At 38.0% G+C, this 18794-nt stretch overlaps 2 protein-coding genes across 2 annotated transcripts in view; both read right to left on the bottom strand.

Moving 5' to 3' along the window:
- The window catches only part of LRRC8C (leucine rich repeat containing 8 VRAC subunit C), a 48471-nt gene extending 32502 nt beyond the window's left edge, over positions 1 to 15969 (bottom strand). Inside the window, exon 1 of the mRNA XM_072868739.1 lies at positions 15882 to 15969. The gene's annotated coding sequence lies outside the window, so the exon portion shown is untranslated. The remainder of the gene's footprint in view (positions 1 to 15881) is intronic.
- Positions 8914 to 17374, bottom strand: LRRC8B (leucine rich repeat containing 8 VRAC subunit B). The gene is made up of 4 exons (XM_072868738.1): positions 17335 to 17374; positions 15882 to 15981; positions 13035 to 15196; positions 8914 to 12006 (listed from the first exon to the last, which is right to left on the bottom strand). The coding sequence occupies exons 3-4, from the start codon at positions 15168 to 15170 to the stop codon at positions 11734 to 11736; spliced, it is 2409 nt and encodes an 802-aa protein (XP_072724839.1). The 5' UTR covers positions 15171 to 15196; positions 15882 to 15981; positions 17335 to 17374; the 3' UTR covers positions 8914 to 11733.
- Positions 17375 to 18794: the final 1420 nt, after the last annotated feature.

Here is an 18794-nt window from a genome sequence, read left to right as displayed (position 1 = left end):
ATGGAAAAAACAGAAAGACAGGATGTTATGAGCAACTTTCCAACAGAAGCAATAGCAACAGTGAAAATCCTGACCAGTTAAAGCCTTGATAATTACACTCAGGATCACCTAGGCAGTCTTATTCTGTGCCTTTTGATAGGTCCATCTTCCCTTCCTCTTCTCCATCTTCAATGTTCCTCTTAGACCTAGCAGATAAAGTTATAAGCTGAAAAGAGATTTGGTATATAGAGATGCACACTTGAAACTGATCTATGCTCTCCCTAAAAGTGTTGCTTTCTTCACCTCTTTCAAAGTTCATTAAATGTAGAGTGGATGATTTAGCCCAGAGGATACTGCATTCATAGTAACAAATACAGTTTCTGCAGATTTCTTAGGATGAAGACTATTTACATCATATTCCCACAGGAAATTAGGTAAGGAATAAGCATTAAAGTAATGATGCAATCTGTGTCATCCCCCTAATACATCCTGAATGTGCTGGTTGATTTAAAACAAACTTAACAAAAGAACAGAAGTCTCAGATAAACTGAGTTCCTTCAAGTTGCTTGAAAATAGGCAACTGGCTACCTAGGGGAAGAAGATCCTGCAAGTGTTCCAGCAAAGAGAAAGTCTGCAAGATTAACACCAGAAAATCTGTAAGAGGGAGGTCACTTTTAAATACCCCAACTATGAGGAAATCCTCAGGGACACTGATCCGTAGGCCAGGTTTCTTCCCTTCAGCTGCTTATGAAATGATGCAGTGTTAGGCTCTTCCTGCCTGGTTTCAGGTTTCTTAACTTCCGTGAAGTTATGGAACAGTTTGTCAGAGACTTCAGATAGACTGTATGCTTGTCCAAGCTAGAAACAGTAAAAAGCATCTCCAACTAGGAATGTAAAGATAAAACTTCTGCATCTGGAAAATCCTAGAGATCACCAAGAGTTCTTACGATGCCAATGAAGTTCCTGTTGTACTGACAGGAGTCCCTGGCTACACACACATTAGCTGGAAGACCTACAACTCTGACACACAGCAATGGCTCCAGAAAAGTTTTCTTTATTGCTCTACCTTGTTGGCTTTGCCACTGTTCCCCAAGGCACTCACCAAAAGCAACCTCAGGCAGAGAAAGACAAAGGCCCTCAGATTTATTTTTTTTCTTGCTCCTGGTACCTTTAAAAAGCCCACACTGTGAGAAACTACTAACTCCCATTTTCCATCTTCTGTCCTCCTGACCTTGGACAGTGGCAGGATCAGTAACATCCCATCATGAACATTTAAAGCATTTAGAGAAATGAACTTCTAGAAGAAAGAGACTGTCCTTTAATTATGTGGTAGTTAATGCTCTATTAGAAGATGGTGATGTTGACCTCTAGTGACTAGTCTGGGGATACCTGGTGGCATAATCATAGAATCATTTAGGTTGGAAAAGACCTTTAAGATCATCAAGTCCAACCATTAACCTCCAGCCTAAACAAGCCCAGTTCCCTCAGCTGCTCCTCATAAGCTTTGTGCTCTAGACCCTTCACCAGCTTCATTGCCCTTCTTTGGACAGGCTCCAGCACCTCAATGTCTGTCTTGTAGTGATGATCACAGTGAAACGTTTCTGTGAACAGCTAGCCAAAAATTTCACTGAAGCTGGCACATGAGAACAGTCACCATCCTCATGGAGGTGAGTAATTACACATCCGTTTCATGGAACAGAAAGCCCCAGCTGAAACAAAGACCCCAGAAACGCTGCTATTCAGCCTAAACTATGCATGCAGAGAGATTTAAATAGAGGACGATTGTACATGGATGCTTTGAGCTGTACAGTGGCTGCAACCTCAAGAGAAAACGCACCCAGACTGAGTGAAAGGACTGGACAGAGCAGCCCATGGAGGCAGACACCATGGTATAATCCCAGGAGAAAACGAGAGAGTGAGGAGTCTGTTAGGAAAGGACCTGAGCTGGAAGCAATAAATTAAATCGATATCCCAAAAGACAGCAATGAAGCAAGAAGAGACAACTGTGATTCATTGCAAGTAAGCAAAACAGCAGAGGAACACCCCAACCCACTGTTTATTTCTTAGCTGACATAACCCATTAGACACAACATTTTTCCAGATTATTAGTAATGGAAAATATTGTTAGACATTTAAATACTGGCCATCAGCAAGTTATATGTTTGATTTTTAAAGTCTCATCCATTCTACATAATGAAACTCTTCATTCAATTATGTTTTAAAATCATGTAGAGTATGTTATGTTGCACGTTCATAGAATAAAAACAGAAGACAATACATGATGCCTTAGGAAGTTACTCAGATCTTATCCACAGATTCAAAATAACAAGTATTTTATTTTTGCACTTATTCAAAAGAAGTGAAGGAAAAATCTCTGCCCAGAGAGCCACTCACAGCATATGAAGACAATAACAGATATTCAGGAAGAGGTTAAAGAATGAAAATGGCTTGAGGATTGGGAAAGAGAGGATGTTCCGAACTAGTGACACAGCCCAAGTGACGTAGTGACTCTACTGCCCCATGCAGAGATACCAACAACAGGGAAATTAGGAGAGCAGAGCATGCGGCCAGGTAACTATTCTGACATGGATTTGAAGTGGGGAGAAAATTAACATAATGTCTAGTCCCTCCAGAGCTAAGTAATGGTAGCTGTTTCTCAATAGAAAAGGACTTTTCCCATTTTTTGAGAACTTCTTCCATTTAATACAACTTTTCTAACAGAGCTTAACATCCACCTTAATATCCACCTTACTTCTCAGCTTGGACTGATTAACATGAAAACTGGGCAAAGACACCCTGGCAGCAAAAAAGTAAGCTGAAAATGCACATTTTGCTACTTAAACCCATTCACTTGTTTTTTTGCCATTTGGGTAGTGCATTTGCTTTGCGCATAGTGGGTAACTGGCAGCATGAAGATGAACTGGTACTGCTGTCCCCCATAAGAGTTCCATTCCTGGTTTTCAGGGCTTTGCTCTGTACTGCAGTGACTGGAAATCGAGGGTATGGCTACAGTCAAACCTCAGAGAGCTTAAGTTGTGGTTTGTATTTAATTCATCAAAATATTTTTAAAACTGTCTTTTCAAAGAAATTGTCCATACCTGAAGCCATGGTACAGTCCCCATTTAGTCATGCAATAGCGCCGGCAGGGGGAGATGAAGAGTAAAATATGCCTAAAGCTACATAAAGCATAGGTAGGAGAGAAATTTTACAGTAGAAATGCCTTACGCAGGGGTCTTGAGCATTTAAAGCAGAAATAGACTGGCATTTAAACAGGAGATTTAAAAAAATAAACCAAGTGAAAAATACTAAGGAGCAAGAGCACAAGCTAAATATTCTCTACAAACGCTTGTTTTAGTTTTCTGGGTATAGCTGGTTATTTCTGAACACTTATCTCGTAGCTTAATGTTTGAATCTTTAATAATCATACACACATACCTTATACATTTGTGTAACTGTTCGTAAATGACTGCAATCCTTTTTTTTAGCGTTCCTCAACATATATTCTCTCTCTCAACTGGAGATGTTCTCAGGACATGTATCATTTTGGGAGGGAAAGGCAAAGACATTACTTGGCATATCCAAATGTGTCAGCTCCCTAGCTGCACAGGATGCATTTCCCATGCTTCACTGGCAACCTGATTCAATATCAGTATGTACAGCTTACACTAAAAAAGCTCTCTGATTTTTTAGCATTTTACTTTGGCTGAGAAAGAATTAAGGTAAATGCTGCTCCCTCCCCACTGACCTATGGACTTACATAACTGTCAAAGAAGCCACTGGCTTAACCCTATGAAGATGGCAAAAATACAGCTGTTAGGTAAATGAACGCTAAGGATGCAAACAGAAATGCTGATACTGGGAGAGACTCAGACCTACAACCAAAGCTTTCCCCTCCAAATAGCATTTTTTCCAGTACTCTTTGCCAGCTCACTTCTTTCAACATATAGCAGGGACAGCCTCTAGAGAAGTACTGAGTTTGCCTCCCAATCTGTGTGTTTCTTACTCCATGTTCTACACTCGGATATGGCCACTATTTAGGTCACATTTCTATCTACAAATGATCACAACTCACAAACTGGCACAGCCACCGAAATAATCAGCCCTATTGTGCCCCTCCCAGCTCATTCTGTCATGCCAGCACAAGCATGAATTCTCCTGAGTAGCAGGCTGTAATTTTATCAACAGCTGGACTCTAAGGGGGAGGCAGCAACCACAGTGATTTAGCATCTCCCTGCCCTCAATACAGAAACCAAAGGAATGTTTACCTAGACACGAGGGAGATAACTTTCACTGTCATCTAGAAGCTGTAGGGGACTCCTTTGCCCTACGCAATTATTACTATGATTAAAACTCACTTAAGGGTAGGCTGTTAATGAGAAAAGGCAGAATTGAAATCAACTGGCACACAGGCCTGCCTTAAAGAGAGAAACTTCTGAAAAATGCAAGAGAGATTGCAACTTAAAGGAGCTCAAAGCCTTATTAACCATACTAGACTTCTGCAGCATGGCTTTGTTATTTTCCTTTAAAAAAACCAGCAGCTTTTTTCAGGGAAGAAAAAATCCCCAAACCTCGACTTGTCCTCTGCTCCAGTTCTATTTTGTTGAGTCTGCAAGGTTCTGGAACAATACTCCAAGGGAAGCAAATGACTGAGATATGAACTGATTAAGCCTGAAGTCTTAAAAGACAGCTTGTCATGCACTATTTGCTACTTCAGTGCTGACTCAAGAACATTCAGCTTGTGTGCATATTCCATTTCCCTATCTGTCCACTGCTTCAGCTTCTCACTGCAAGTTGTGCATTTCCAGCACGAATATCTTTGATATATTAAGAACTAAGTGCAGGGCAACGTAAAACATGCAGAGCTTTTCATCAAAGTATCAGAAGTACTACTCTATTGACTATTAATCTTTATTTGTGAGCTTAACTTATTAAAAACCTCCATTTTAACATAATAAATAATGTAACTATGTATTGTAGCCTACTGCAACTAGAAACTTTATGTAGAATTTCAGACTCCTTTGCTATGGAATATAAGGCTTTGTTTATACTCTTGATGGATCTGTGTAAATCTATAGCAATGAAAAGCAATCCCTCTTTATACGCTGCTAGCATTATTAAATCCAGAAAAAACAGGCAGCTATAGCTAAAAGCAAGACTCAGTAAATTTAAAACTTTGTACCTAAAGTTTATCAGAGTCTTCTCTGAACCAATGCAGGAAAGAATGTGTTATCAGTTAAGACCATACCCTGAACTCCCACTGGCTTTGGGTGGGAGTCCAGCACATTCACTAAGCAGTTACTCAAAAACTCAGCACCTTACAGAATCAGTCCCTGCACAGCCCTCAAGTTACTTCATAAGTCTTCTATAACGAGACAGACTGCTTTGAAGAAAAACTAGCAGTATGTCTCATCAACCAGATTAAGGAACTGATTCAGGAGTGAAAATGGCTTGCTCTACAACAGTTGGACTAGCTCCTGCCCTAGCTTCTCTCCACTCTTCAGTTTTCCATCTCCACTACAGGAGTGGCTCTGTTGCTTTGACATAGCCACTTAACTTTTGCCTACCTCACAAAAAGCAATGCCAACTTTGGGTTACCTTAATAACCCAGACCAAAATACAACAGTTCGGCAGCTGCTGCTGGAGAACCTGAATCATCCCTAAGTAGCAGAAAACTCTCAAAGGAGCACAGAAACGACTATCACTGCTCCATAATCAGAGCACTAATCTAGATAAAACATAGGCAACCTGAAGAAAACTGACAGTGTTAGGAATTAATGACCCCACTAATGAGCCCACATAGTCACCACTTATTATGGGTTACACATCTTGAAAGTCTGATTAGTTTCCCTCCTACTCCTAAATTTTCAGGCAACCATTGCAGCCAAGGTAACTGAGCATATCTGTTATCCAATAAGATCAGTTCAAGACATGCTATTTATGAACTCTTGAAGAGGTTTTTTTAATCTTTCTATTCTTACACTTTCTAATTCATTAATATCTTATTTTAGATAAACATATTTAGTATATTACTGTGTCCTAGACCTGTTTAATACCAGATCTGGATTAAATACTTATGTATGTGCATATATGTAGCTATATACATATATATTAGAGCCCATGTAAAGAAGTCATGACCATTTGGTTGTAATAATGTACTATAAAAAAAAAAAAGAAGAGGCAGCCAAGGATAATTACTTTGCAAGCAAATACAAAGTTGCACCCTAAGCAATCACGATAAGGGGAGGTACTGATCTTTGTCCTGTTCTCCTACTGATTTTGGTACTTGTCAGACTGTACAAAACTAATTAATCTTGTTAAATCAGCAGAAAACTAGTACAATAAGTAGTGTTTTGCTGGGCTTTTGCATTGAATCAGCTCAGCATAAGGTCTAGCAAAAGCCAAAACAATGGTGTAGTCAGACCACAGGGCCAAAGCACAGGGGCCAGAGTATTGGGACCTCCCCTGTGCTGATGCAGAGGGGTTAAACACCTTTAGCTATAATGAGCAACTTCACTTGAAAAAAAACCCCAAACTTGCATGCACAATTTTATGCAGTTTTGATGCTGAGCAAGGCTGGTTTAAAATGATCAGTCACTTCACTATTTACTTGCAGGTTAGCTATGTTTTTAGTGAAGAGTAGTGAGCTATGTTCCTCCTTTTTCCCTTACCATCCATATACTAAGCCTTAACCCTGACTTAAGAGATTTTAAAGTTGCATTGCCAGTGAGATTGCAGTGACTGGCATTTCTACATACCTCCCATTACAGTTTTCATCCTTGCACACTTTTCAAATACTAATCACATTAGTTACTTTTCAATGTCTTTTGACAAGGGTATTGGTTCTGCAATACACAGATATGCAAGTATGGGGGGGGGGGGGGTGGAGAAAAGAAAATAAGTTTTATGCAGAGTTTTATAAGTAGTAGCAGTAGATTTATAAATAGCATTTCTATAAGAGGAAAAAAAGCAATAGCAAGTAATAAATTCAGCTGGTTAACAGCATGCCCACAAGCACTAATACCTCACTGTGTTAAGCAGCATAGTGTCATAGCCGCCTACTAGCAAGTAATACTTCCCAATATCCTTGCTGGGCTAAGTAGTAATAATGATCTCTCAGACATCTCCCCTATTACTTTGAGCAATTATTCCTTTCTCCTCTCTCTGCAGGTAGACCAATTTTCTTCCTCTCTTCTCCACCTCTCCAAGTGTTAAATGCATATGGCTTGCATATCCATACTACCTGAAAGTCTTTTAGCCAGCTCCTGCCAAGCAGAGAGCACACTTGTACAAAATAATAAAAATGGATTATAAGTTATTAGGGGTTGGATAAAGAACAGATATTCACATAAATGGAGGAACATAAGGAAGCAACAAGACAAAGATGTAACAGTTCATTTACGAAACACACGAGACTGAGTTAATGCCTAAATCCTTTTAGATGCCAGACCAGCCCTGGAGTGGGTTGCTACTGCCCCCTCCGTCACCTATGTGTCCTAGCAATGGAGGACTGGGATAAACTCTTCATGTAATGCCAGGATGGTGACTTCTCAGACACAGGAATTTGAGACGTCGTATCCTACAAGCATATAGGACTGTAGTATCACTGCTTGCTTCTTCCTATCAATTAACTACAATTCCTTCTCTGTTGCCACAGCCTACATTAGCTGTCAACTCCATCATGACAGCAAGTAAACTGCACAGTCTCTGCATTCTCTCTGGGAAATGCATTACCATGCTTGCACATTTGAGGGACTCACCCACCCAACAAGGCCAAATAAAGCATGAGAGCTTGATCAATTCCTGATCTCCAGAAATACCCAAAGTTCTGTAAAATCCTTGATATAAACAATCCATAGGATGACATGCGCTGCCTCCTGCTTTCAGGATTTGCAGCCATGTATTTGCTAGTAGAATTCTTCAGTTGCTCCTATATTGCTCTCTATAACCCCGGCATTTATTGGGGTGGAAAGAGAAGAGGGAAAGAGTCACTTATTGGAAGTCATTAGAGAATGAACTTCAGGTCACATTCTTGAAGATGGAAAGTCTACATACCAAGGATGTTTGTTAGCGTGATGTAAATCTACTGGTTAAAAAAATGTCATTAGAACTACAATAAGTTGCCATGAAAACAAAATACATGGATCTGTAGGAGCATGGAAGAACAGCTTTAAGAATAATCATCTACCTTATTTTACCAACACTACCGCCTCGAAACAGGTAAACTGCAAGTCATTTTTTATTAGTTATTTCATTTCATCTCCAAGAAGAAACAGCCACAGTTCTGTAAAACTTGCTAGGAAGGTTCTTATTTTGAAAGACAAGAAGCTAGCATTTGAATACATAACATTACTTGGATATTTGTGGGTTGGTTTTTTTCCTTATCTTCAAACATAGAGCCAAACCCAGGTTCCCACAAAAAGCCATCAGGTATCATCTCGCATTTCAAGAGAAATAAGATCTTTGAGCTAACACAATGTGCAATACTTGAAACACATGCATGATTTACTACAGGCAGCATTATTTTTGGCAGTTTAGCCGCATGACAGCTGTATGTGCCAAGCTGGGAAGAGAATCATTGCCTTCTCGCTTCTCCCAGTACAATTCCAGGCTGCATTTGATATTTACCCAGCTTACAAAAATTAAAGTGGGAGATTTAGAAAAGGTTCTATAACAACGATTGAGATGGAAGCTTAGTTCTAATCAACACAGGAGCTTCTCTCCCAGTCCAGAACATGAGAACTGCATTGATATGGAGCATAATGTTAATTTCCCACTGCTGTTTGTTATCTTCACACTTTCCTGTGGAAGATATACCTGCTAGCACATACGTACAGATAGCTGGAAGCAGACTTCTGAGCTTTGCATTAAATGCAACATCTCATATGAAAAATAAAGAACAGTTCATAGAATTGTAATGCAAAAAAAATTTAATTTTTCAAAAAATGTTTACGATATGGAAGGTCACAATACAAAGTTCTTAAACACAATACAACACTGAAACAGGTTAAAAAGCCTTTTTTTGATTGGAAGTGATTGTTTAATACAAAGACTAGATGCCAACAATACTTATTGTACAAAGTTTATGACAGTGGATTCATATATTGATTCCCTGAAAATCCCCTCATTTTGAAGAAATATTGAATATTAAGGTTATGGCTGAAGTGAATTCAAGAAATTCAGAGTTATATTTGTCTCCACCCTCAATTCTAAGCACTAGGATTGGGTTTCATGGTACAAAATGGATGACAAAGGCACACTGTGGTTTGAAAGCAAGGCTAGAGATTCCATGGTTTGAAAGCAAGGCTAGAGATTCCAGCCTTTAAACTTTCTGGCTTTTGTCTGGGTGTTTTATAAACACTCAAACATGCAGTGAAAAACACCCAACCCTCCTGAGGGGGTGCAGAGTGAAAAAATATTAAAGTCTGCAGAAATTGTAACCCATTTAACCTATAAAACAGTATTTATATTCTTATGCATTTCTTAGTGTGTCCTCAAATCCTTTGAGGTTACACATTTTAGAAATGAAGTACCTTTCTCCAAGTTATTTCTGTTATTTCACTCTGACAGAACTAGCATAAAATGCACATTTAAGATCATTGTTTGCCTCCATCAGTTTTGTTGATTATGAAAAAGGAGAGATGCACTGCTAAAAAGTTGAAGTTATTGGCCAAGCCAGTTATTTGCTTATTTAAGTTTTTCAGTACAGCTTTCCAATTTAGAAAAAAGCTTTAAAGAAAATGCTTGCTTAATCTTTTAAAAAATTACTAGACTGCAAGTCTTGCGTGTCAAATTCTGGCATGAAGCATTCGTCAATGATAAGTTACAGAGTCCTGACAGACCTATTGCAATTATTAACAAAACTCTTGCCACAGGGGTGCAAATTAATGTACTCTGGTTTAATCACATCTACCACAACTAGCTCTGTTCATGAACCATGTCAATTCCTATGGAACTATTATACAACTCAATTAGTTGAAAGTAGAGTTTGGAAGAGCTATATACAGACACTATGAAAGACTGTTCCAGCAGCACTGGTCTGCACATAAACAACTAATCAGTACACTAAACATTTCTAGAACTATGTAAAAAGTAATAGTTTTACCACATTTTGGTTCCCTGAGAAGAAAAGTGCTCTAACTACAAAGGTCTTTAGAATGCCATCAGTACACTGAATAAACACACACCTCTTGCACTGCTACTGCAGAGACATCTCCTACTTCCATGTTGATCAGACATGGTTTTGGCATTTTCATTGAAAATAAACCTTACTCTCCACAAAAGTGGCACTGGAATGGGAGCAAGAGATGACTAAAAGTAGTCTAGTACTAAAACTGGTTTATCTGTGATGATTTGTTATTACAAACTGGAACGCATAGTTAGCACATTTGATGAACACAAAGTCATTAAGAGCACAGTTTACCTCCTCTATTTAGCCCATAATTGAGATTGGTTTTGAAAACTGTAATATAATACAAAAAGTTTTCAAATGTTTTTGGAAAGCATGTTTTTTTTTTTTCCCCAGGGGCATAACTTACATTTTTAGTGACCATGATAAACATGAGTTAAGACTTCAAATACAATAAAACAGCGCACAGCAGAAGAATGAAGTCAGGAACCATTTTATTTCCATCCAGTTTTGCAAGTATTAAGGATGGCATAAGAGCTTATTCCACCACTATAATTTATGAAATTATTACATCCCTAGAAGAGGCAAAGCTTACAATGCTGTTTTTCCCTCCCAAGTGCTTATAAGCTGTGTGATTATTTGGTTTGTTTTAACTGTGTCTTTCTGTCCCTATCTAATAGAAACCTCCTTCATCCTCTCCCAGCCACCAAAATACAGTAACTGGGTGTGGAGAAGCAGCACTGAGGCAGACAGTAATGAGAGATTATAAAAATGTTAAACAGCAACATACACTACACTAACACCTGGGATGCTCACAACATACAGAAGACAACTTTGCAACTATATCGTGTTCATTTGCCATCATTATCTATGAAGATCAGTACTGTAAGATTTGTTGTCTAGTACATGCACACAACAGTTACTCCAGATTCTTCTGATTCCTCTCAATTTCTAGGCAACAATTTATTTTGTATTTACTATTTTTAAGACAAAATATTGAAACTGGTTTCAGGTATTATTGTCCAACTGGTTTTAATAGCAAGATTCAAATGGCATCTTCCAGAATTATAGAATTAATGCTCAGTACTTGTCAAAAGCTTTAAAAATTACGGTATGTTGAAAAATTACTTTCAGTATACTCCATGCAATTGAACTGCTCAAATAGTTTAAACTCTTAATTTAACATATTCTAGGTTAGTGAAGAGTTCATGTTGAGAAACTAATTCCAGATAGTTCTTAGACCTCATATGACAGGAGATGAAACTGTTTAAAATTATCACTATCAACAGAAAAAATTCCCATAGGAAAAAAAGTATATACACTCCACTATAGCCAGGCAATCAACTCTTCCATTTCAATACTATAATAAACATTTAACTGCATTATTTCAACCAGTAGAACCCAACCAACAATATTTCAGATTTATATGATTATCTGTGAAAGGCTGCATTTTTTGTTCAAATCTAAATACATTTTTCTTTTCCAATACAATCAACTCAGTTCAATGCATTTAAGACTGATTTGTAAACTGTTCTCTCTCTTTCACTTCTCTCCACCTATACAGATCTTCAGAGAGATACTAAGCAAAAGGCTTATAGAATGCAATGATGCAGAGTTTCATTTTAAACTTAGCACTTATCTGAGCATGTCTGCAAACGCTCTCTTACGCGAGGTGGAAGTGTTTTTAACAACCTTTCTTCTACAATTAGGCTATTCCGCTTTAAGAACTGACATTCTTCTAGTTCAGCAGGAAGTGATTCAAGATAGTTTCCAATGAGCTCTAATTGAACAAGATTCAGTAGCTGACCCACACAAGGGGACAAATTCATCAGACTGTTATTTCCCAGAAGAAGAAATTGCAGCTTTTTGCACTGAAATAATCCATCAGGCAGCATTTCAATCTGGAAAAAGGAAAGAAAAGAACAAAAATAATATACATTAGAAGTTGTTAGCCTACATGCAGCTGCATGTTTTTATATTTCCTGGTTTTATTTTAGGGTAAAAAAAAAATCTTAGTTTATGGAAGGATACAGAAAGGGAAGATTGTAACACTTCTATCATTACGTGATAAAATGCTTGAGAACACTACAATGGTTTTATATACCTGTTTTGTTATGAAGATGCTTAGCTACTGGCAGAAGTCAAGACATAAGCATGGCAAGGGGGAGCATATACATGCACGCATGCGCAGAAGTGCGTACAAATGTGTGCAGGTGGCAGGGGAGATAAATAGGCTACTATGTCCTAAGAATCACTTAATGAAGAACAAACACAGATTGTGGAGAGACATTAGCAGCTCCTGTGTTGTGAAACCTGTACAAGCAGCTATCTGTGCAGTACAGTAGTAACTTATTCCTGGTCCACACTACTGACATATAACATCCAAAGCCAACCTCACCAGTGAAAACAATTATAAACCTCAAAAGAAGTCTTAAGGCACAAGCCTGGACCCCACACTAACAAGCCAGACAGTTTAGCACTGCTGATGAGGTTACCAGCTATAATGATTTCCCTCTTCCCAGTCAGACAGCTGAGCTGCTCCTCAACTAGCTGTTGATTAACTACAGCTTTCACTTTGACATTTTAAGGTAAAAGTTTAACACTGTTCACTTCCATTAAAATACTACATAGGATAGACAGCTGCAGGGAAAGGGAGATACATTTCTGTGGCCATCCTAACCTACACTATCTCTGGATCAGAGCCCTTAAGCCGCTATAGGTCAGGATAGTACTTAGTATCACACAAACTTTAAAACTTTGGTGTCATCAGTAATTAGACAAGCACCACCCCTTTTTGCAGCTTTACTGGGTTTACTTTAATCATGAACACCACAAAAGCATTTTGAAACAAAGTCTGTTCCAGAAGAAATGGTAGGTTAAGTCAATATTTGAATTTTTTTTTAAAGTAATAATTCAAAGTTCTACTTACATGGTTTTTTGTCAAAGCCAAGTACTGCAGATTGGTCAGATAACTGATTTCTTCAGGGATGGAGGTTAGCTTATTATAGCTAAGATCCAAATAGTGTAATTTTTTACAAAGAAATAGCTGCAATGGAACATTTTTAATATTATTATAATTTAGATACAATTGTTCCAGGTTTGATAATGCACCAATCTGCACTGGGACATATGAAATACTGTTGTGCCACAATTTTAAGCAAGAAAGGTTCTTGAGATGTTGAAAACTAATTATTTCTTCCACTGTTCTGAGATTATTTTCTTTTAAGTCGATTTCGTGCAAATTGTTTAGGGTAAAAATGGAATGGGGAATGCGCTCTAAATCACAGCAGATTAATTCTAAGGTTCTCAGGTTTACCAGCTTCTTCAGGTTATTTAGCACTATCAGTTTATTTCCCTCATTGTTGATAGACAAGTGTTGTAAAGAAGGCAGAAGATCTGTAACCACTTGAGGTATACGGGAAAGGTTGTTTTTTAAGTGAATTGATCTCAGATTTTTTAGCCCCTGAAAGCTTTCGTTGTACATGGCGTTGTGATGATCTAGCATGAAATATCCTGTTAAGCACAATTCTTGTAGGTTTTTTAGATGAAAGACCCAAAACGGAATTCTTCCCATCTCACTAGATTTCAGGCGCAATGTTTTCAGATTTTCTTCTAAAAAGCTGACTGCTGGATAATCCATAGTTAGTGATGAATGATAAACATTGAGTTCTTTGAGATTGACTAGCTGGGTCACAGCTGAAGGAAGTTTGGCTTCAGGAATAAGTTCCAGGCTTAGGACTTCTATTTCTGTCAGTTCAAAGACACTGTCTGGAAGACCATTTAACATGAAAAGGTGAAGTTCAATCTTGTCTTGGGAATTTCTTACTAGTTTATTTTTCAGTTTTTCCACTGACCATTCATTGTTAAGATTTATCTGTTTCAGTTTGTTTTCACTCAAATCGGACAGGAATATTGAGAATCGTTGGGAATAAAGAGGATCATACTGATCTGCCAAGTGGAGAATAAATGCAAAGTCATTCTTTACATCAGGTATATCACTGTAATTACTTTTCTCTCTCAACTTCTCAAAAGAATATTGCTTAAGTGAACTTCTTAACATCCACCACAAACTATAAGTACAAGTTAAGCCATAGAAGATCACTAAAACAACATAAAATGAAGCCAAAACTTTAAAAATTTCTGCTAGCGAATAAACACACTGGTACCTTTTGTAGCCTGTAAAGGCTTGAACATTAACTACACAATCAATTTCAAGTGTAATAAATGATAAATAGTAGGGGACATAAATTATTATTATTACAAATACAATGACTTTCACTATTATCTGTTTCATATACACTGTATATATGACATCCTTCTCTTCAACGTGTACTCTGAATTTCTTCACTTTTTCAAATATAGCTTTAGCTTGTTCCCCTTCTTTTTTGTCAAGAACACTTGAGGAATTTTCTCTTCCAGTTGTTTCCAAGCCAGGTTGTGAATATGGCAGGGACTGTCTGCTGGCCCCTATATCTACTGAACTCCCAGGTGATGAAATCACTGCTTTTGATTTGGCTATTGGCAACTTCCTCACAGACTGTTCAGCAACTGTTTCTGAGAGGGCACGCGTTGTCCATGGAGAATCAAAACACTTCTGAAGAATAGCTACAAAGTGCTCAAGCCTGGAACTTGTACTAGGATAGTAAAGCCAGAAATTACTGCAAGCTGCAAAAATAAAGGTATGCAGAAGCACTAGGTATGGAAAAAATTTGGCAAACCAGTGAAGCTGTCTCTCATAACATACTGCATCAATGTAGGAATACTGCTGCCGATGGAGATCATTCTGGATTTTAAGCGGGATGATTATCTGTGCTGTAGAGCTAGCCGACATGTTAAGGTTGGCTTTAACTAAATCCCAAGGCACGGCACAGTGATTGTCAAATTCTAGCTTGCAAGGAAGACAACACAATACTCTGGTTTGAGTAAGCTGGAGAGCCCCAGCGAGCACAGCAACTAGCAGCATTATCATGGTGAGGTAATACCAGAAGACATCCCACCATGGTTTTAGTATGTGGTAGGATGACTGGGCATCTGCTAAGTATTTCAGTTCTGTTAGCGTGATCATGACTTTCACCTGTGAGAGAACAGCAGCTGGTAGAGGAAAAAAGAAAAGACATCCTTAGAGTATTGTTAAAAACAATTTATCTCACCATTAAACACTTGAAGCTTATTACAGTTTTCACAGTTTTAAGTATGTGTAACATTTGGCCTAGCATCCAGAGCATAGCAAAAGGATCCAAGAACTCTTGGCACCTAACCCTAGCCATCATCTTATTTATTATAAGCAAAGTTACTTGGAATGCAAACATTTAAGTGAAGAATGAAACTAACATCAGAGATTAGGAGAAAGTATATTTTGACCAAACATTTGGGTACTGTTCAAGTAGAAGCAACAAGCAGGTGTAAGTTAAAGAAGTGTCTGATATATTACTAGCAGGCCATCAGCACTGTCCTAAACTCACACAGCAAAAGTGATTTCTCATTTATGAAGAATTCCAAAATCAGAGCAATATATTAACATGATGGCTCTTGTAATTTAGAATTTTCTACTAGATTAAATCATTCTACCCAACTGAAGAATAAGGAATACACAAAAATTCTCAAAAGAGCAGTTTTGCATTAGTCATATATAATTCCCCATCTTCTCCCATCAAGAGAATTAAGCATACTGACAGAATGAAAATGAAGCTAACATGACTTGCTATTGTCCAATATTGTCATATATATAAAAATGGCACACTTAACCCCCAGCAGCATAGGTTTGATTCATACTTACTTTACTAATTAAAGAGAATAAAATACACAGCACTGCTCAGTCAGGAGGTCTACACCTTTTAAAATTCCTTGGACATGCCATCTTTACATTTGTCTTCATTCTGGATGGAGAAAACATTGAATATACTTTATTTTTAATGGTTTCACCTAAATAAAGAATAAACATTTCAGCTTTCATTAGAACTGCTGCCTTATTGCAGACATCAGGATCTATTAAGCTCTGCATTGCTACAGCTAAATGAAATGGAACAGAACACACTCAGACATGATCATGTAGGATGTGAAGTCAAAGTTTTGCACAGTCACATCGACACAAAAAACAGGAAACCACCTACAGCTTGCCGTATTTCAACTGGGGCATAATTTTTTCTCCTGAATAACTATGTGAAAATAAAATATGCAACATGCAATACTTCAAGAAGTAGAATTTAGTAATAATTTTGATATACCAAGGTTTGGCAGAAGGGCAAGTCTCAAAAACAGAGGCCCATGTTTTACATCCTGAAACAAATTAGTAAACTAACCAGTGTCAACGGCAATACCACAGACACTACCAGCTTTGGAGGAAACTTACTATAGTTTGTTAAGCAGTACATATAGGAAGCAATGGGGGTGTTCTATAATTTTCTTAATCATAGAATCATTTAGGTTGTAAAAGACCTTTAAGATCATAGAGTCCAACCATTAACCTAGCACTGCCAAGTCCACCACTACACCCTAAGCACCACATCTATATGTATTTTAAATACTTCCAGGGATGGCGACTCCACCACTTCCCTGGGCAGCCTGTTCCAATGCTTGACAACCCTTTCAGTGAAGAAATTTTTCCTAATATCCAATCTAAACCTCCCCTGGCACAACCCGAGGCTGTTTCCTCTTGTCCTATTGCTTGTTACCTGGGAGAAGAGACTGACGCCCACCTCACTACAGCCTCCTTTCAGGCAGTTGTAGAGAGCAATAAGGTCTCCCCTCAGCCTCCTTTTCTCTAAACAACCCCAGTTCCCTCAGCTGCTCCTCATCAGAATTCTGCTCTAGACCCTTCACCAGCTTCGTTGCCCTTCTCTGGACACGCTCCAGCACCTCAATGTCTCTCTTGTAGCAAGGGGCCCAAAACTGAACACTGTATTCGAGGTGCGGCCTCACCAGTGCCAAGTACAGGGGGAGGATCACTTCCTTAGTCCTGCTGGCCTCACTATGTCTGATACAAGCCAGGATGCTGTTTGCCTTCTTGGCCACCTGGGCACACTGCTGGCTTATATTCATAATATATTGGTACTGGACATTTCAATTCCAAACAGAGGTGAAAAGCTGTTATAACAAGACAAACAACAGCTGAACTAAGGTAGAACCTTATTCTTACTCCACATTCACATTTGAAGGGAGAAGAATGACCAAAAATAAGTTAACCCTTCTTACATTGACAAGGCTACTTTTAATAGAATGTAGAAACTTACCAGGCCCACTCAAGGGAAAGCAGCTGAAGGAGGACAGGATAGTTACAATGCACTCCTGGAAAGAAAAGACATTGTCATCAGATCATGAAATAGTTGGACTCCAATAACTGTGAGTATTAGAACAACAGCTCATTACTCCTTCCACAGCAGTGTTTTAAAGATCCAGCATTTAATGAGCAAAAGATCTAACTAGATCCACAAGATCTAGTTAGAATAATTTAAGATGCCACCCCCATCAAATTATTTACTTGGTCACCATCTGGAAGTGGCTTTTCCTAAAGTAGAGATGAAGTAATGGCCCTTGTCATTGTCCCCTTTCTAAGCACTAAAAGCCATTTAAGCTCAACAGTTTTTGCATTTATGTAATGTTACTAGTCCTGCAGCTGAGATGCTCTAACCACAGCTAAGAAATAGCAATTTCTTCAATCACTCCAGCTCAACTTGCAAAAGACACATCTGTAAATACCTTTAAAATGAGTTCTTTTGATATAATTCTTTGGGGTTTGAATATAAATTTGTAGATGTAAAAGCACAAAAAGGTACTAAACCCATTCAAACTGAGGTTTTCATTCTGCAAAGAATATCTAGATCATGTCTCGACTCAAGCCAAACATGCTTGATTTGAATGTAGACAGAAAAATCAAAAGTATTTTTTTCATTTCAAACCTGGAATTAAAACTAGTCAATTCTTCTCACTTGAACTTTGTTACAAAAATGAAAGACTTGGTACCTCTGTTAAAGTTGTAAAGAACACACTAAGAGATAAATATGTTGAATGATTCAACAAAATAAGAGCAAAAGGTATAAATAGCATATTTTTAACAAAGAAAAACATTTGAAAAGTCAAAATGATCACTGAACTGGCTGAGAGTTTAAAATAGTGTGAAAGGTCTAATTAGCATGAGGATGGGACCAGTTCTTTTCCTGGCAAACATGTAAACCTCATCAGGGACTTGGGCAGATACTAATATTACGATGTTTTATATAACTAAATGCTTATTAGAGAAAGTTACAAGTAACACAATTCAATAATGCACATATTGTACTTTACACTTTTATACAAAGAACACCACTCTCCTGGTAACAGACCTATCTCAGGGAATAAGCAAGACTATTGTTGAATGTAAGGGACAGAATTCAGAGTACAAGAAAACAGTTAACACTGATGAAGTATTTTCTCTAAAAGTTACAGAAAGAAAAAACAGAAAACGGAACTTAAACCAATTCTATTTAAAATATATTGGTACACTTGAGAATATGCATAACCCAATACACCTTCTTCAAGCAATGCCATAATGCTCAAAGTGTTTTGTTTTTTAACAGATTGAGAACTCAAAGTGAGACTGACCCATGTAATTTTGTAAGCTCTGTTTCTATAAAATGCTTTGTCACCTCCCTGCCTTGAACTGGAAAGTTGTTAGTGCCTATCACATGTCCCAGAAAAAAGGCTACATTCTTGC

The sequence above is a fragment of the Ciconia boyciana genome, chromosome 7 (assembly GCF_034638445.1).
Source record: "Ciconia boyciana chromosome 7, ASM3463844v1, whole genome shotgun sequence".
Classification (NCBI taxonomy): Eukaryota; Metazoa; Chordata; class Aves; order Ciconiiformes; family Ciconiidae; genus Ciconia; species Ciconia boyciana.
Note: the sequence above shows the minus strand (reverse complement) of the source record. Positions and strands in the feature narration are given on the sequence as shown.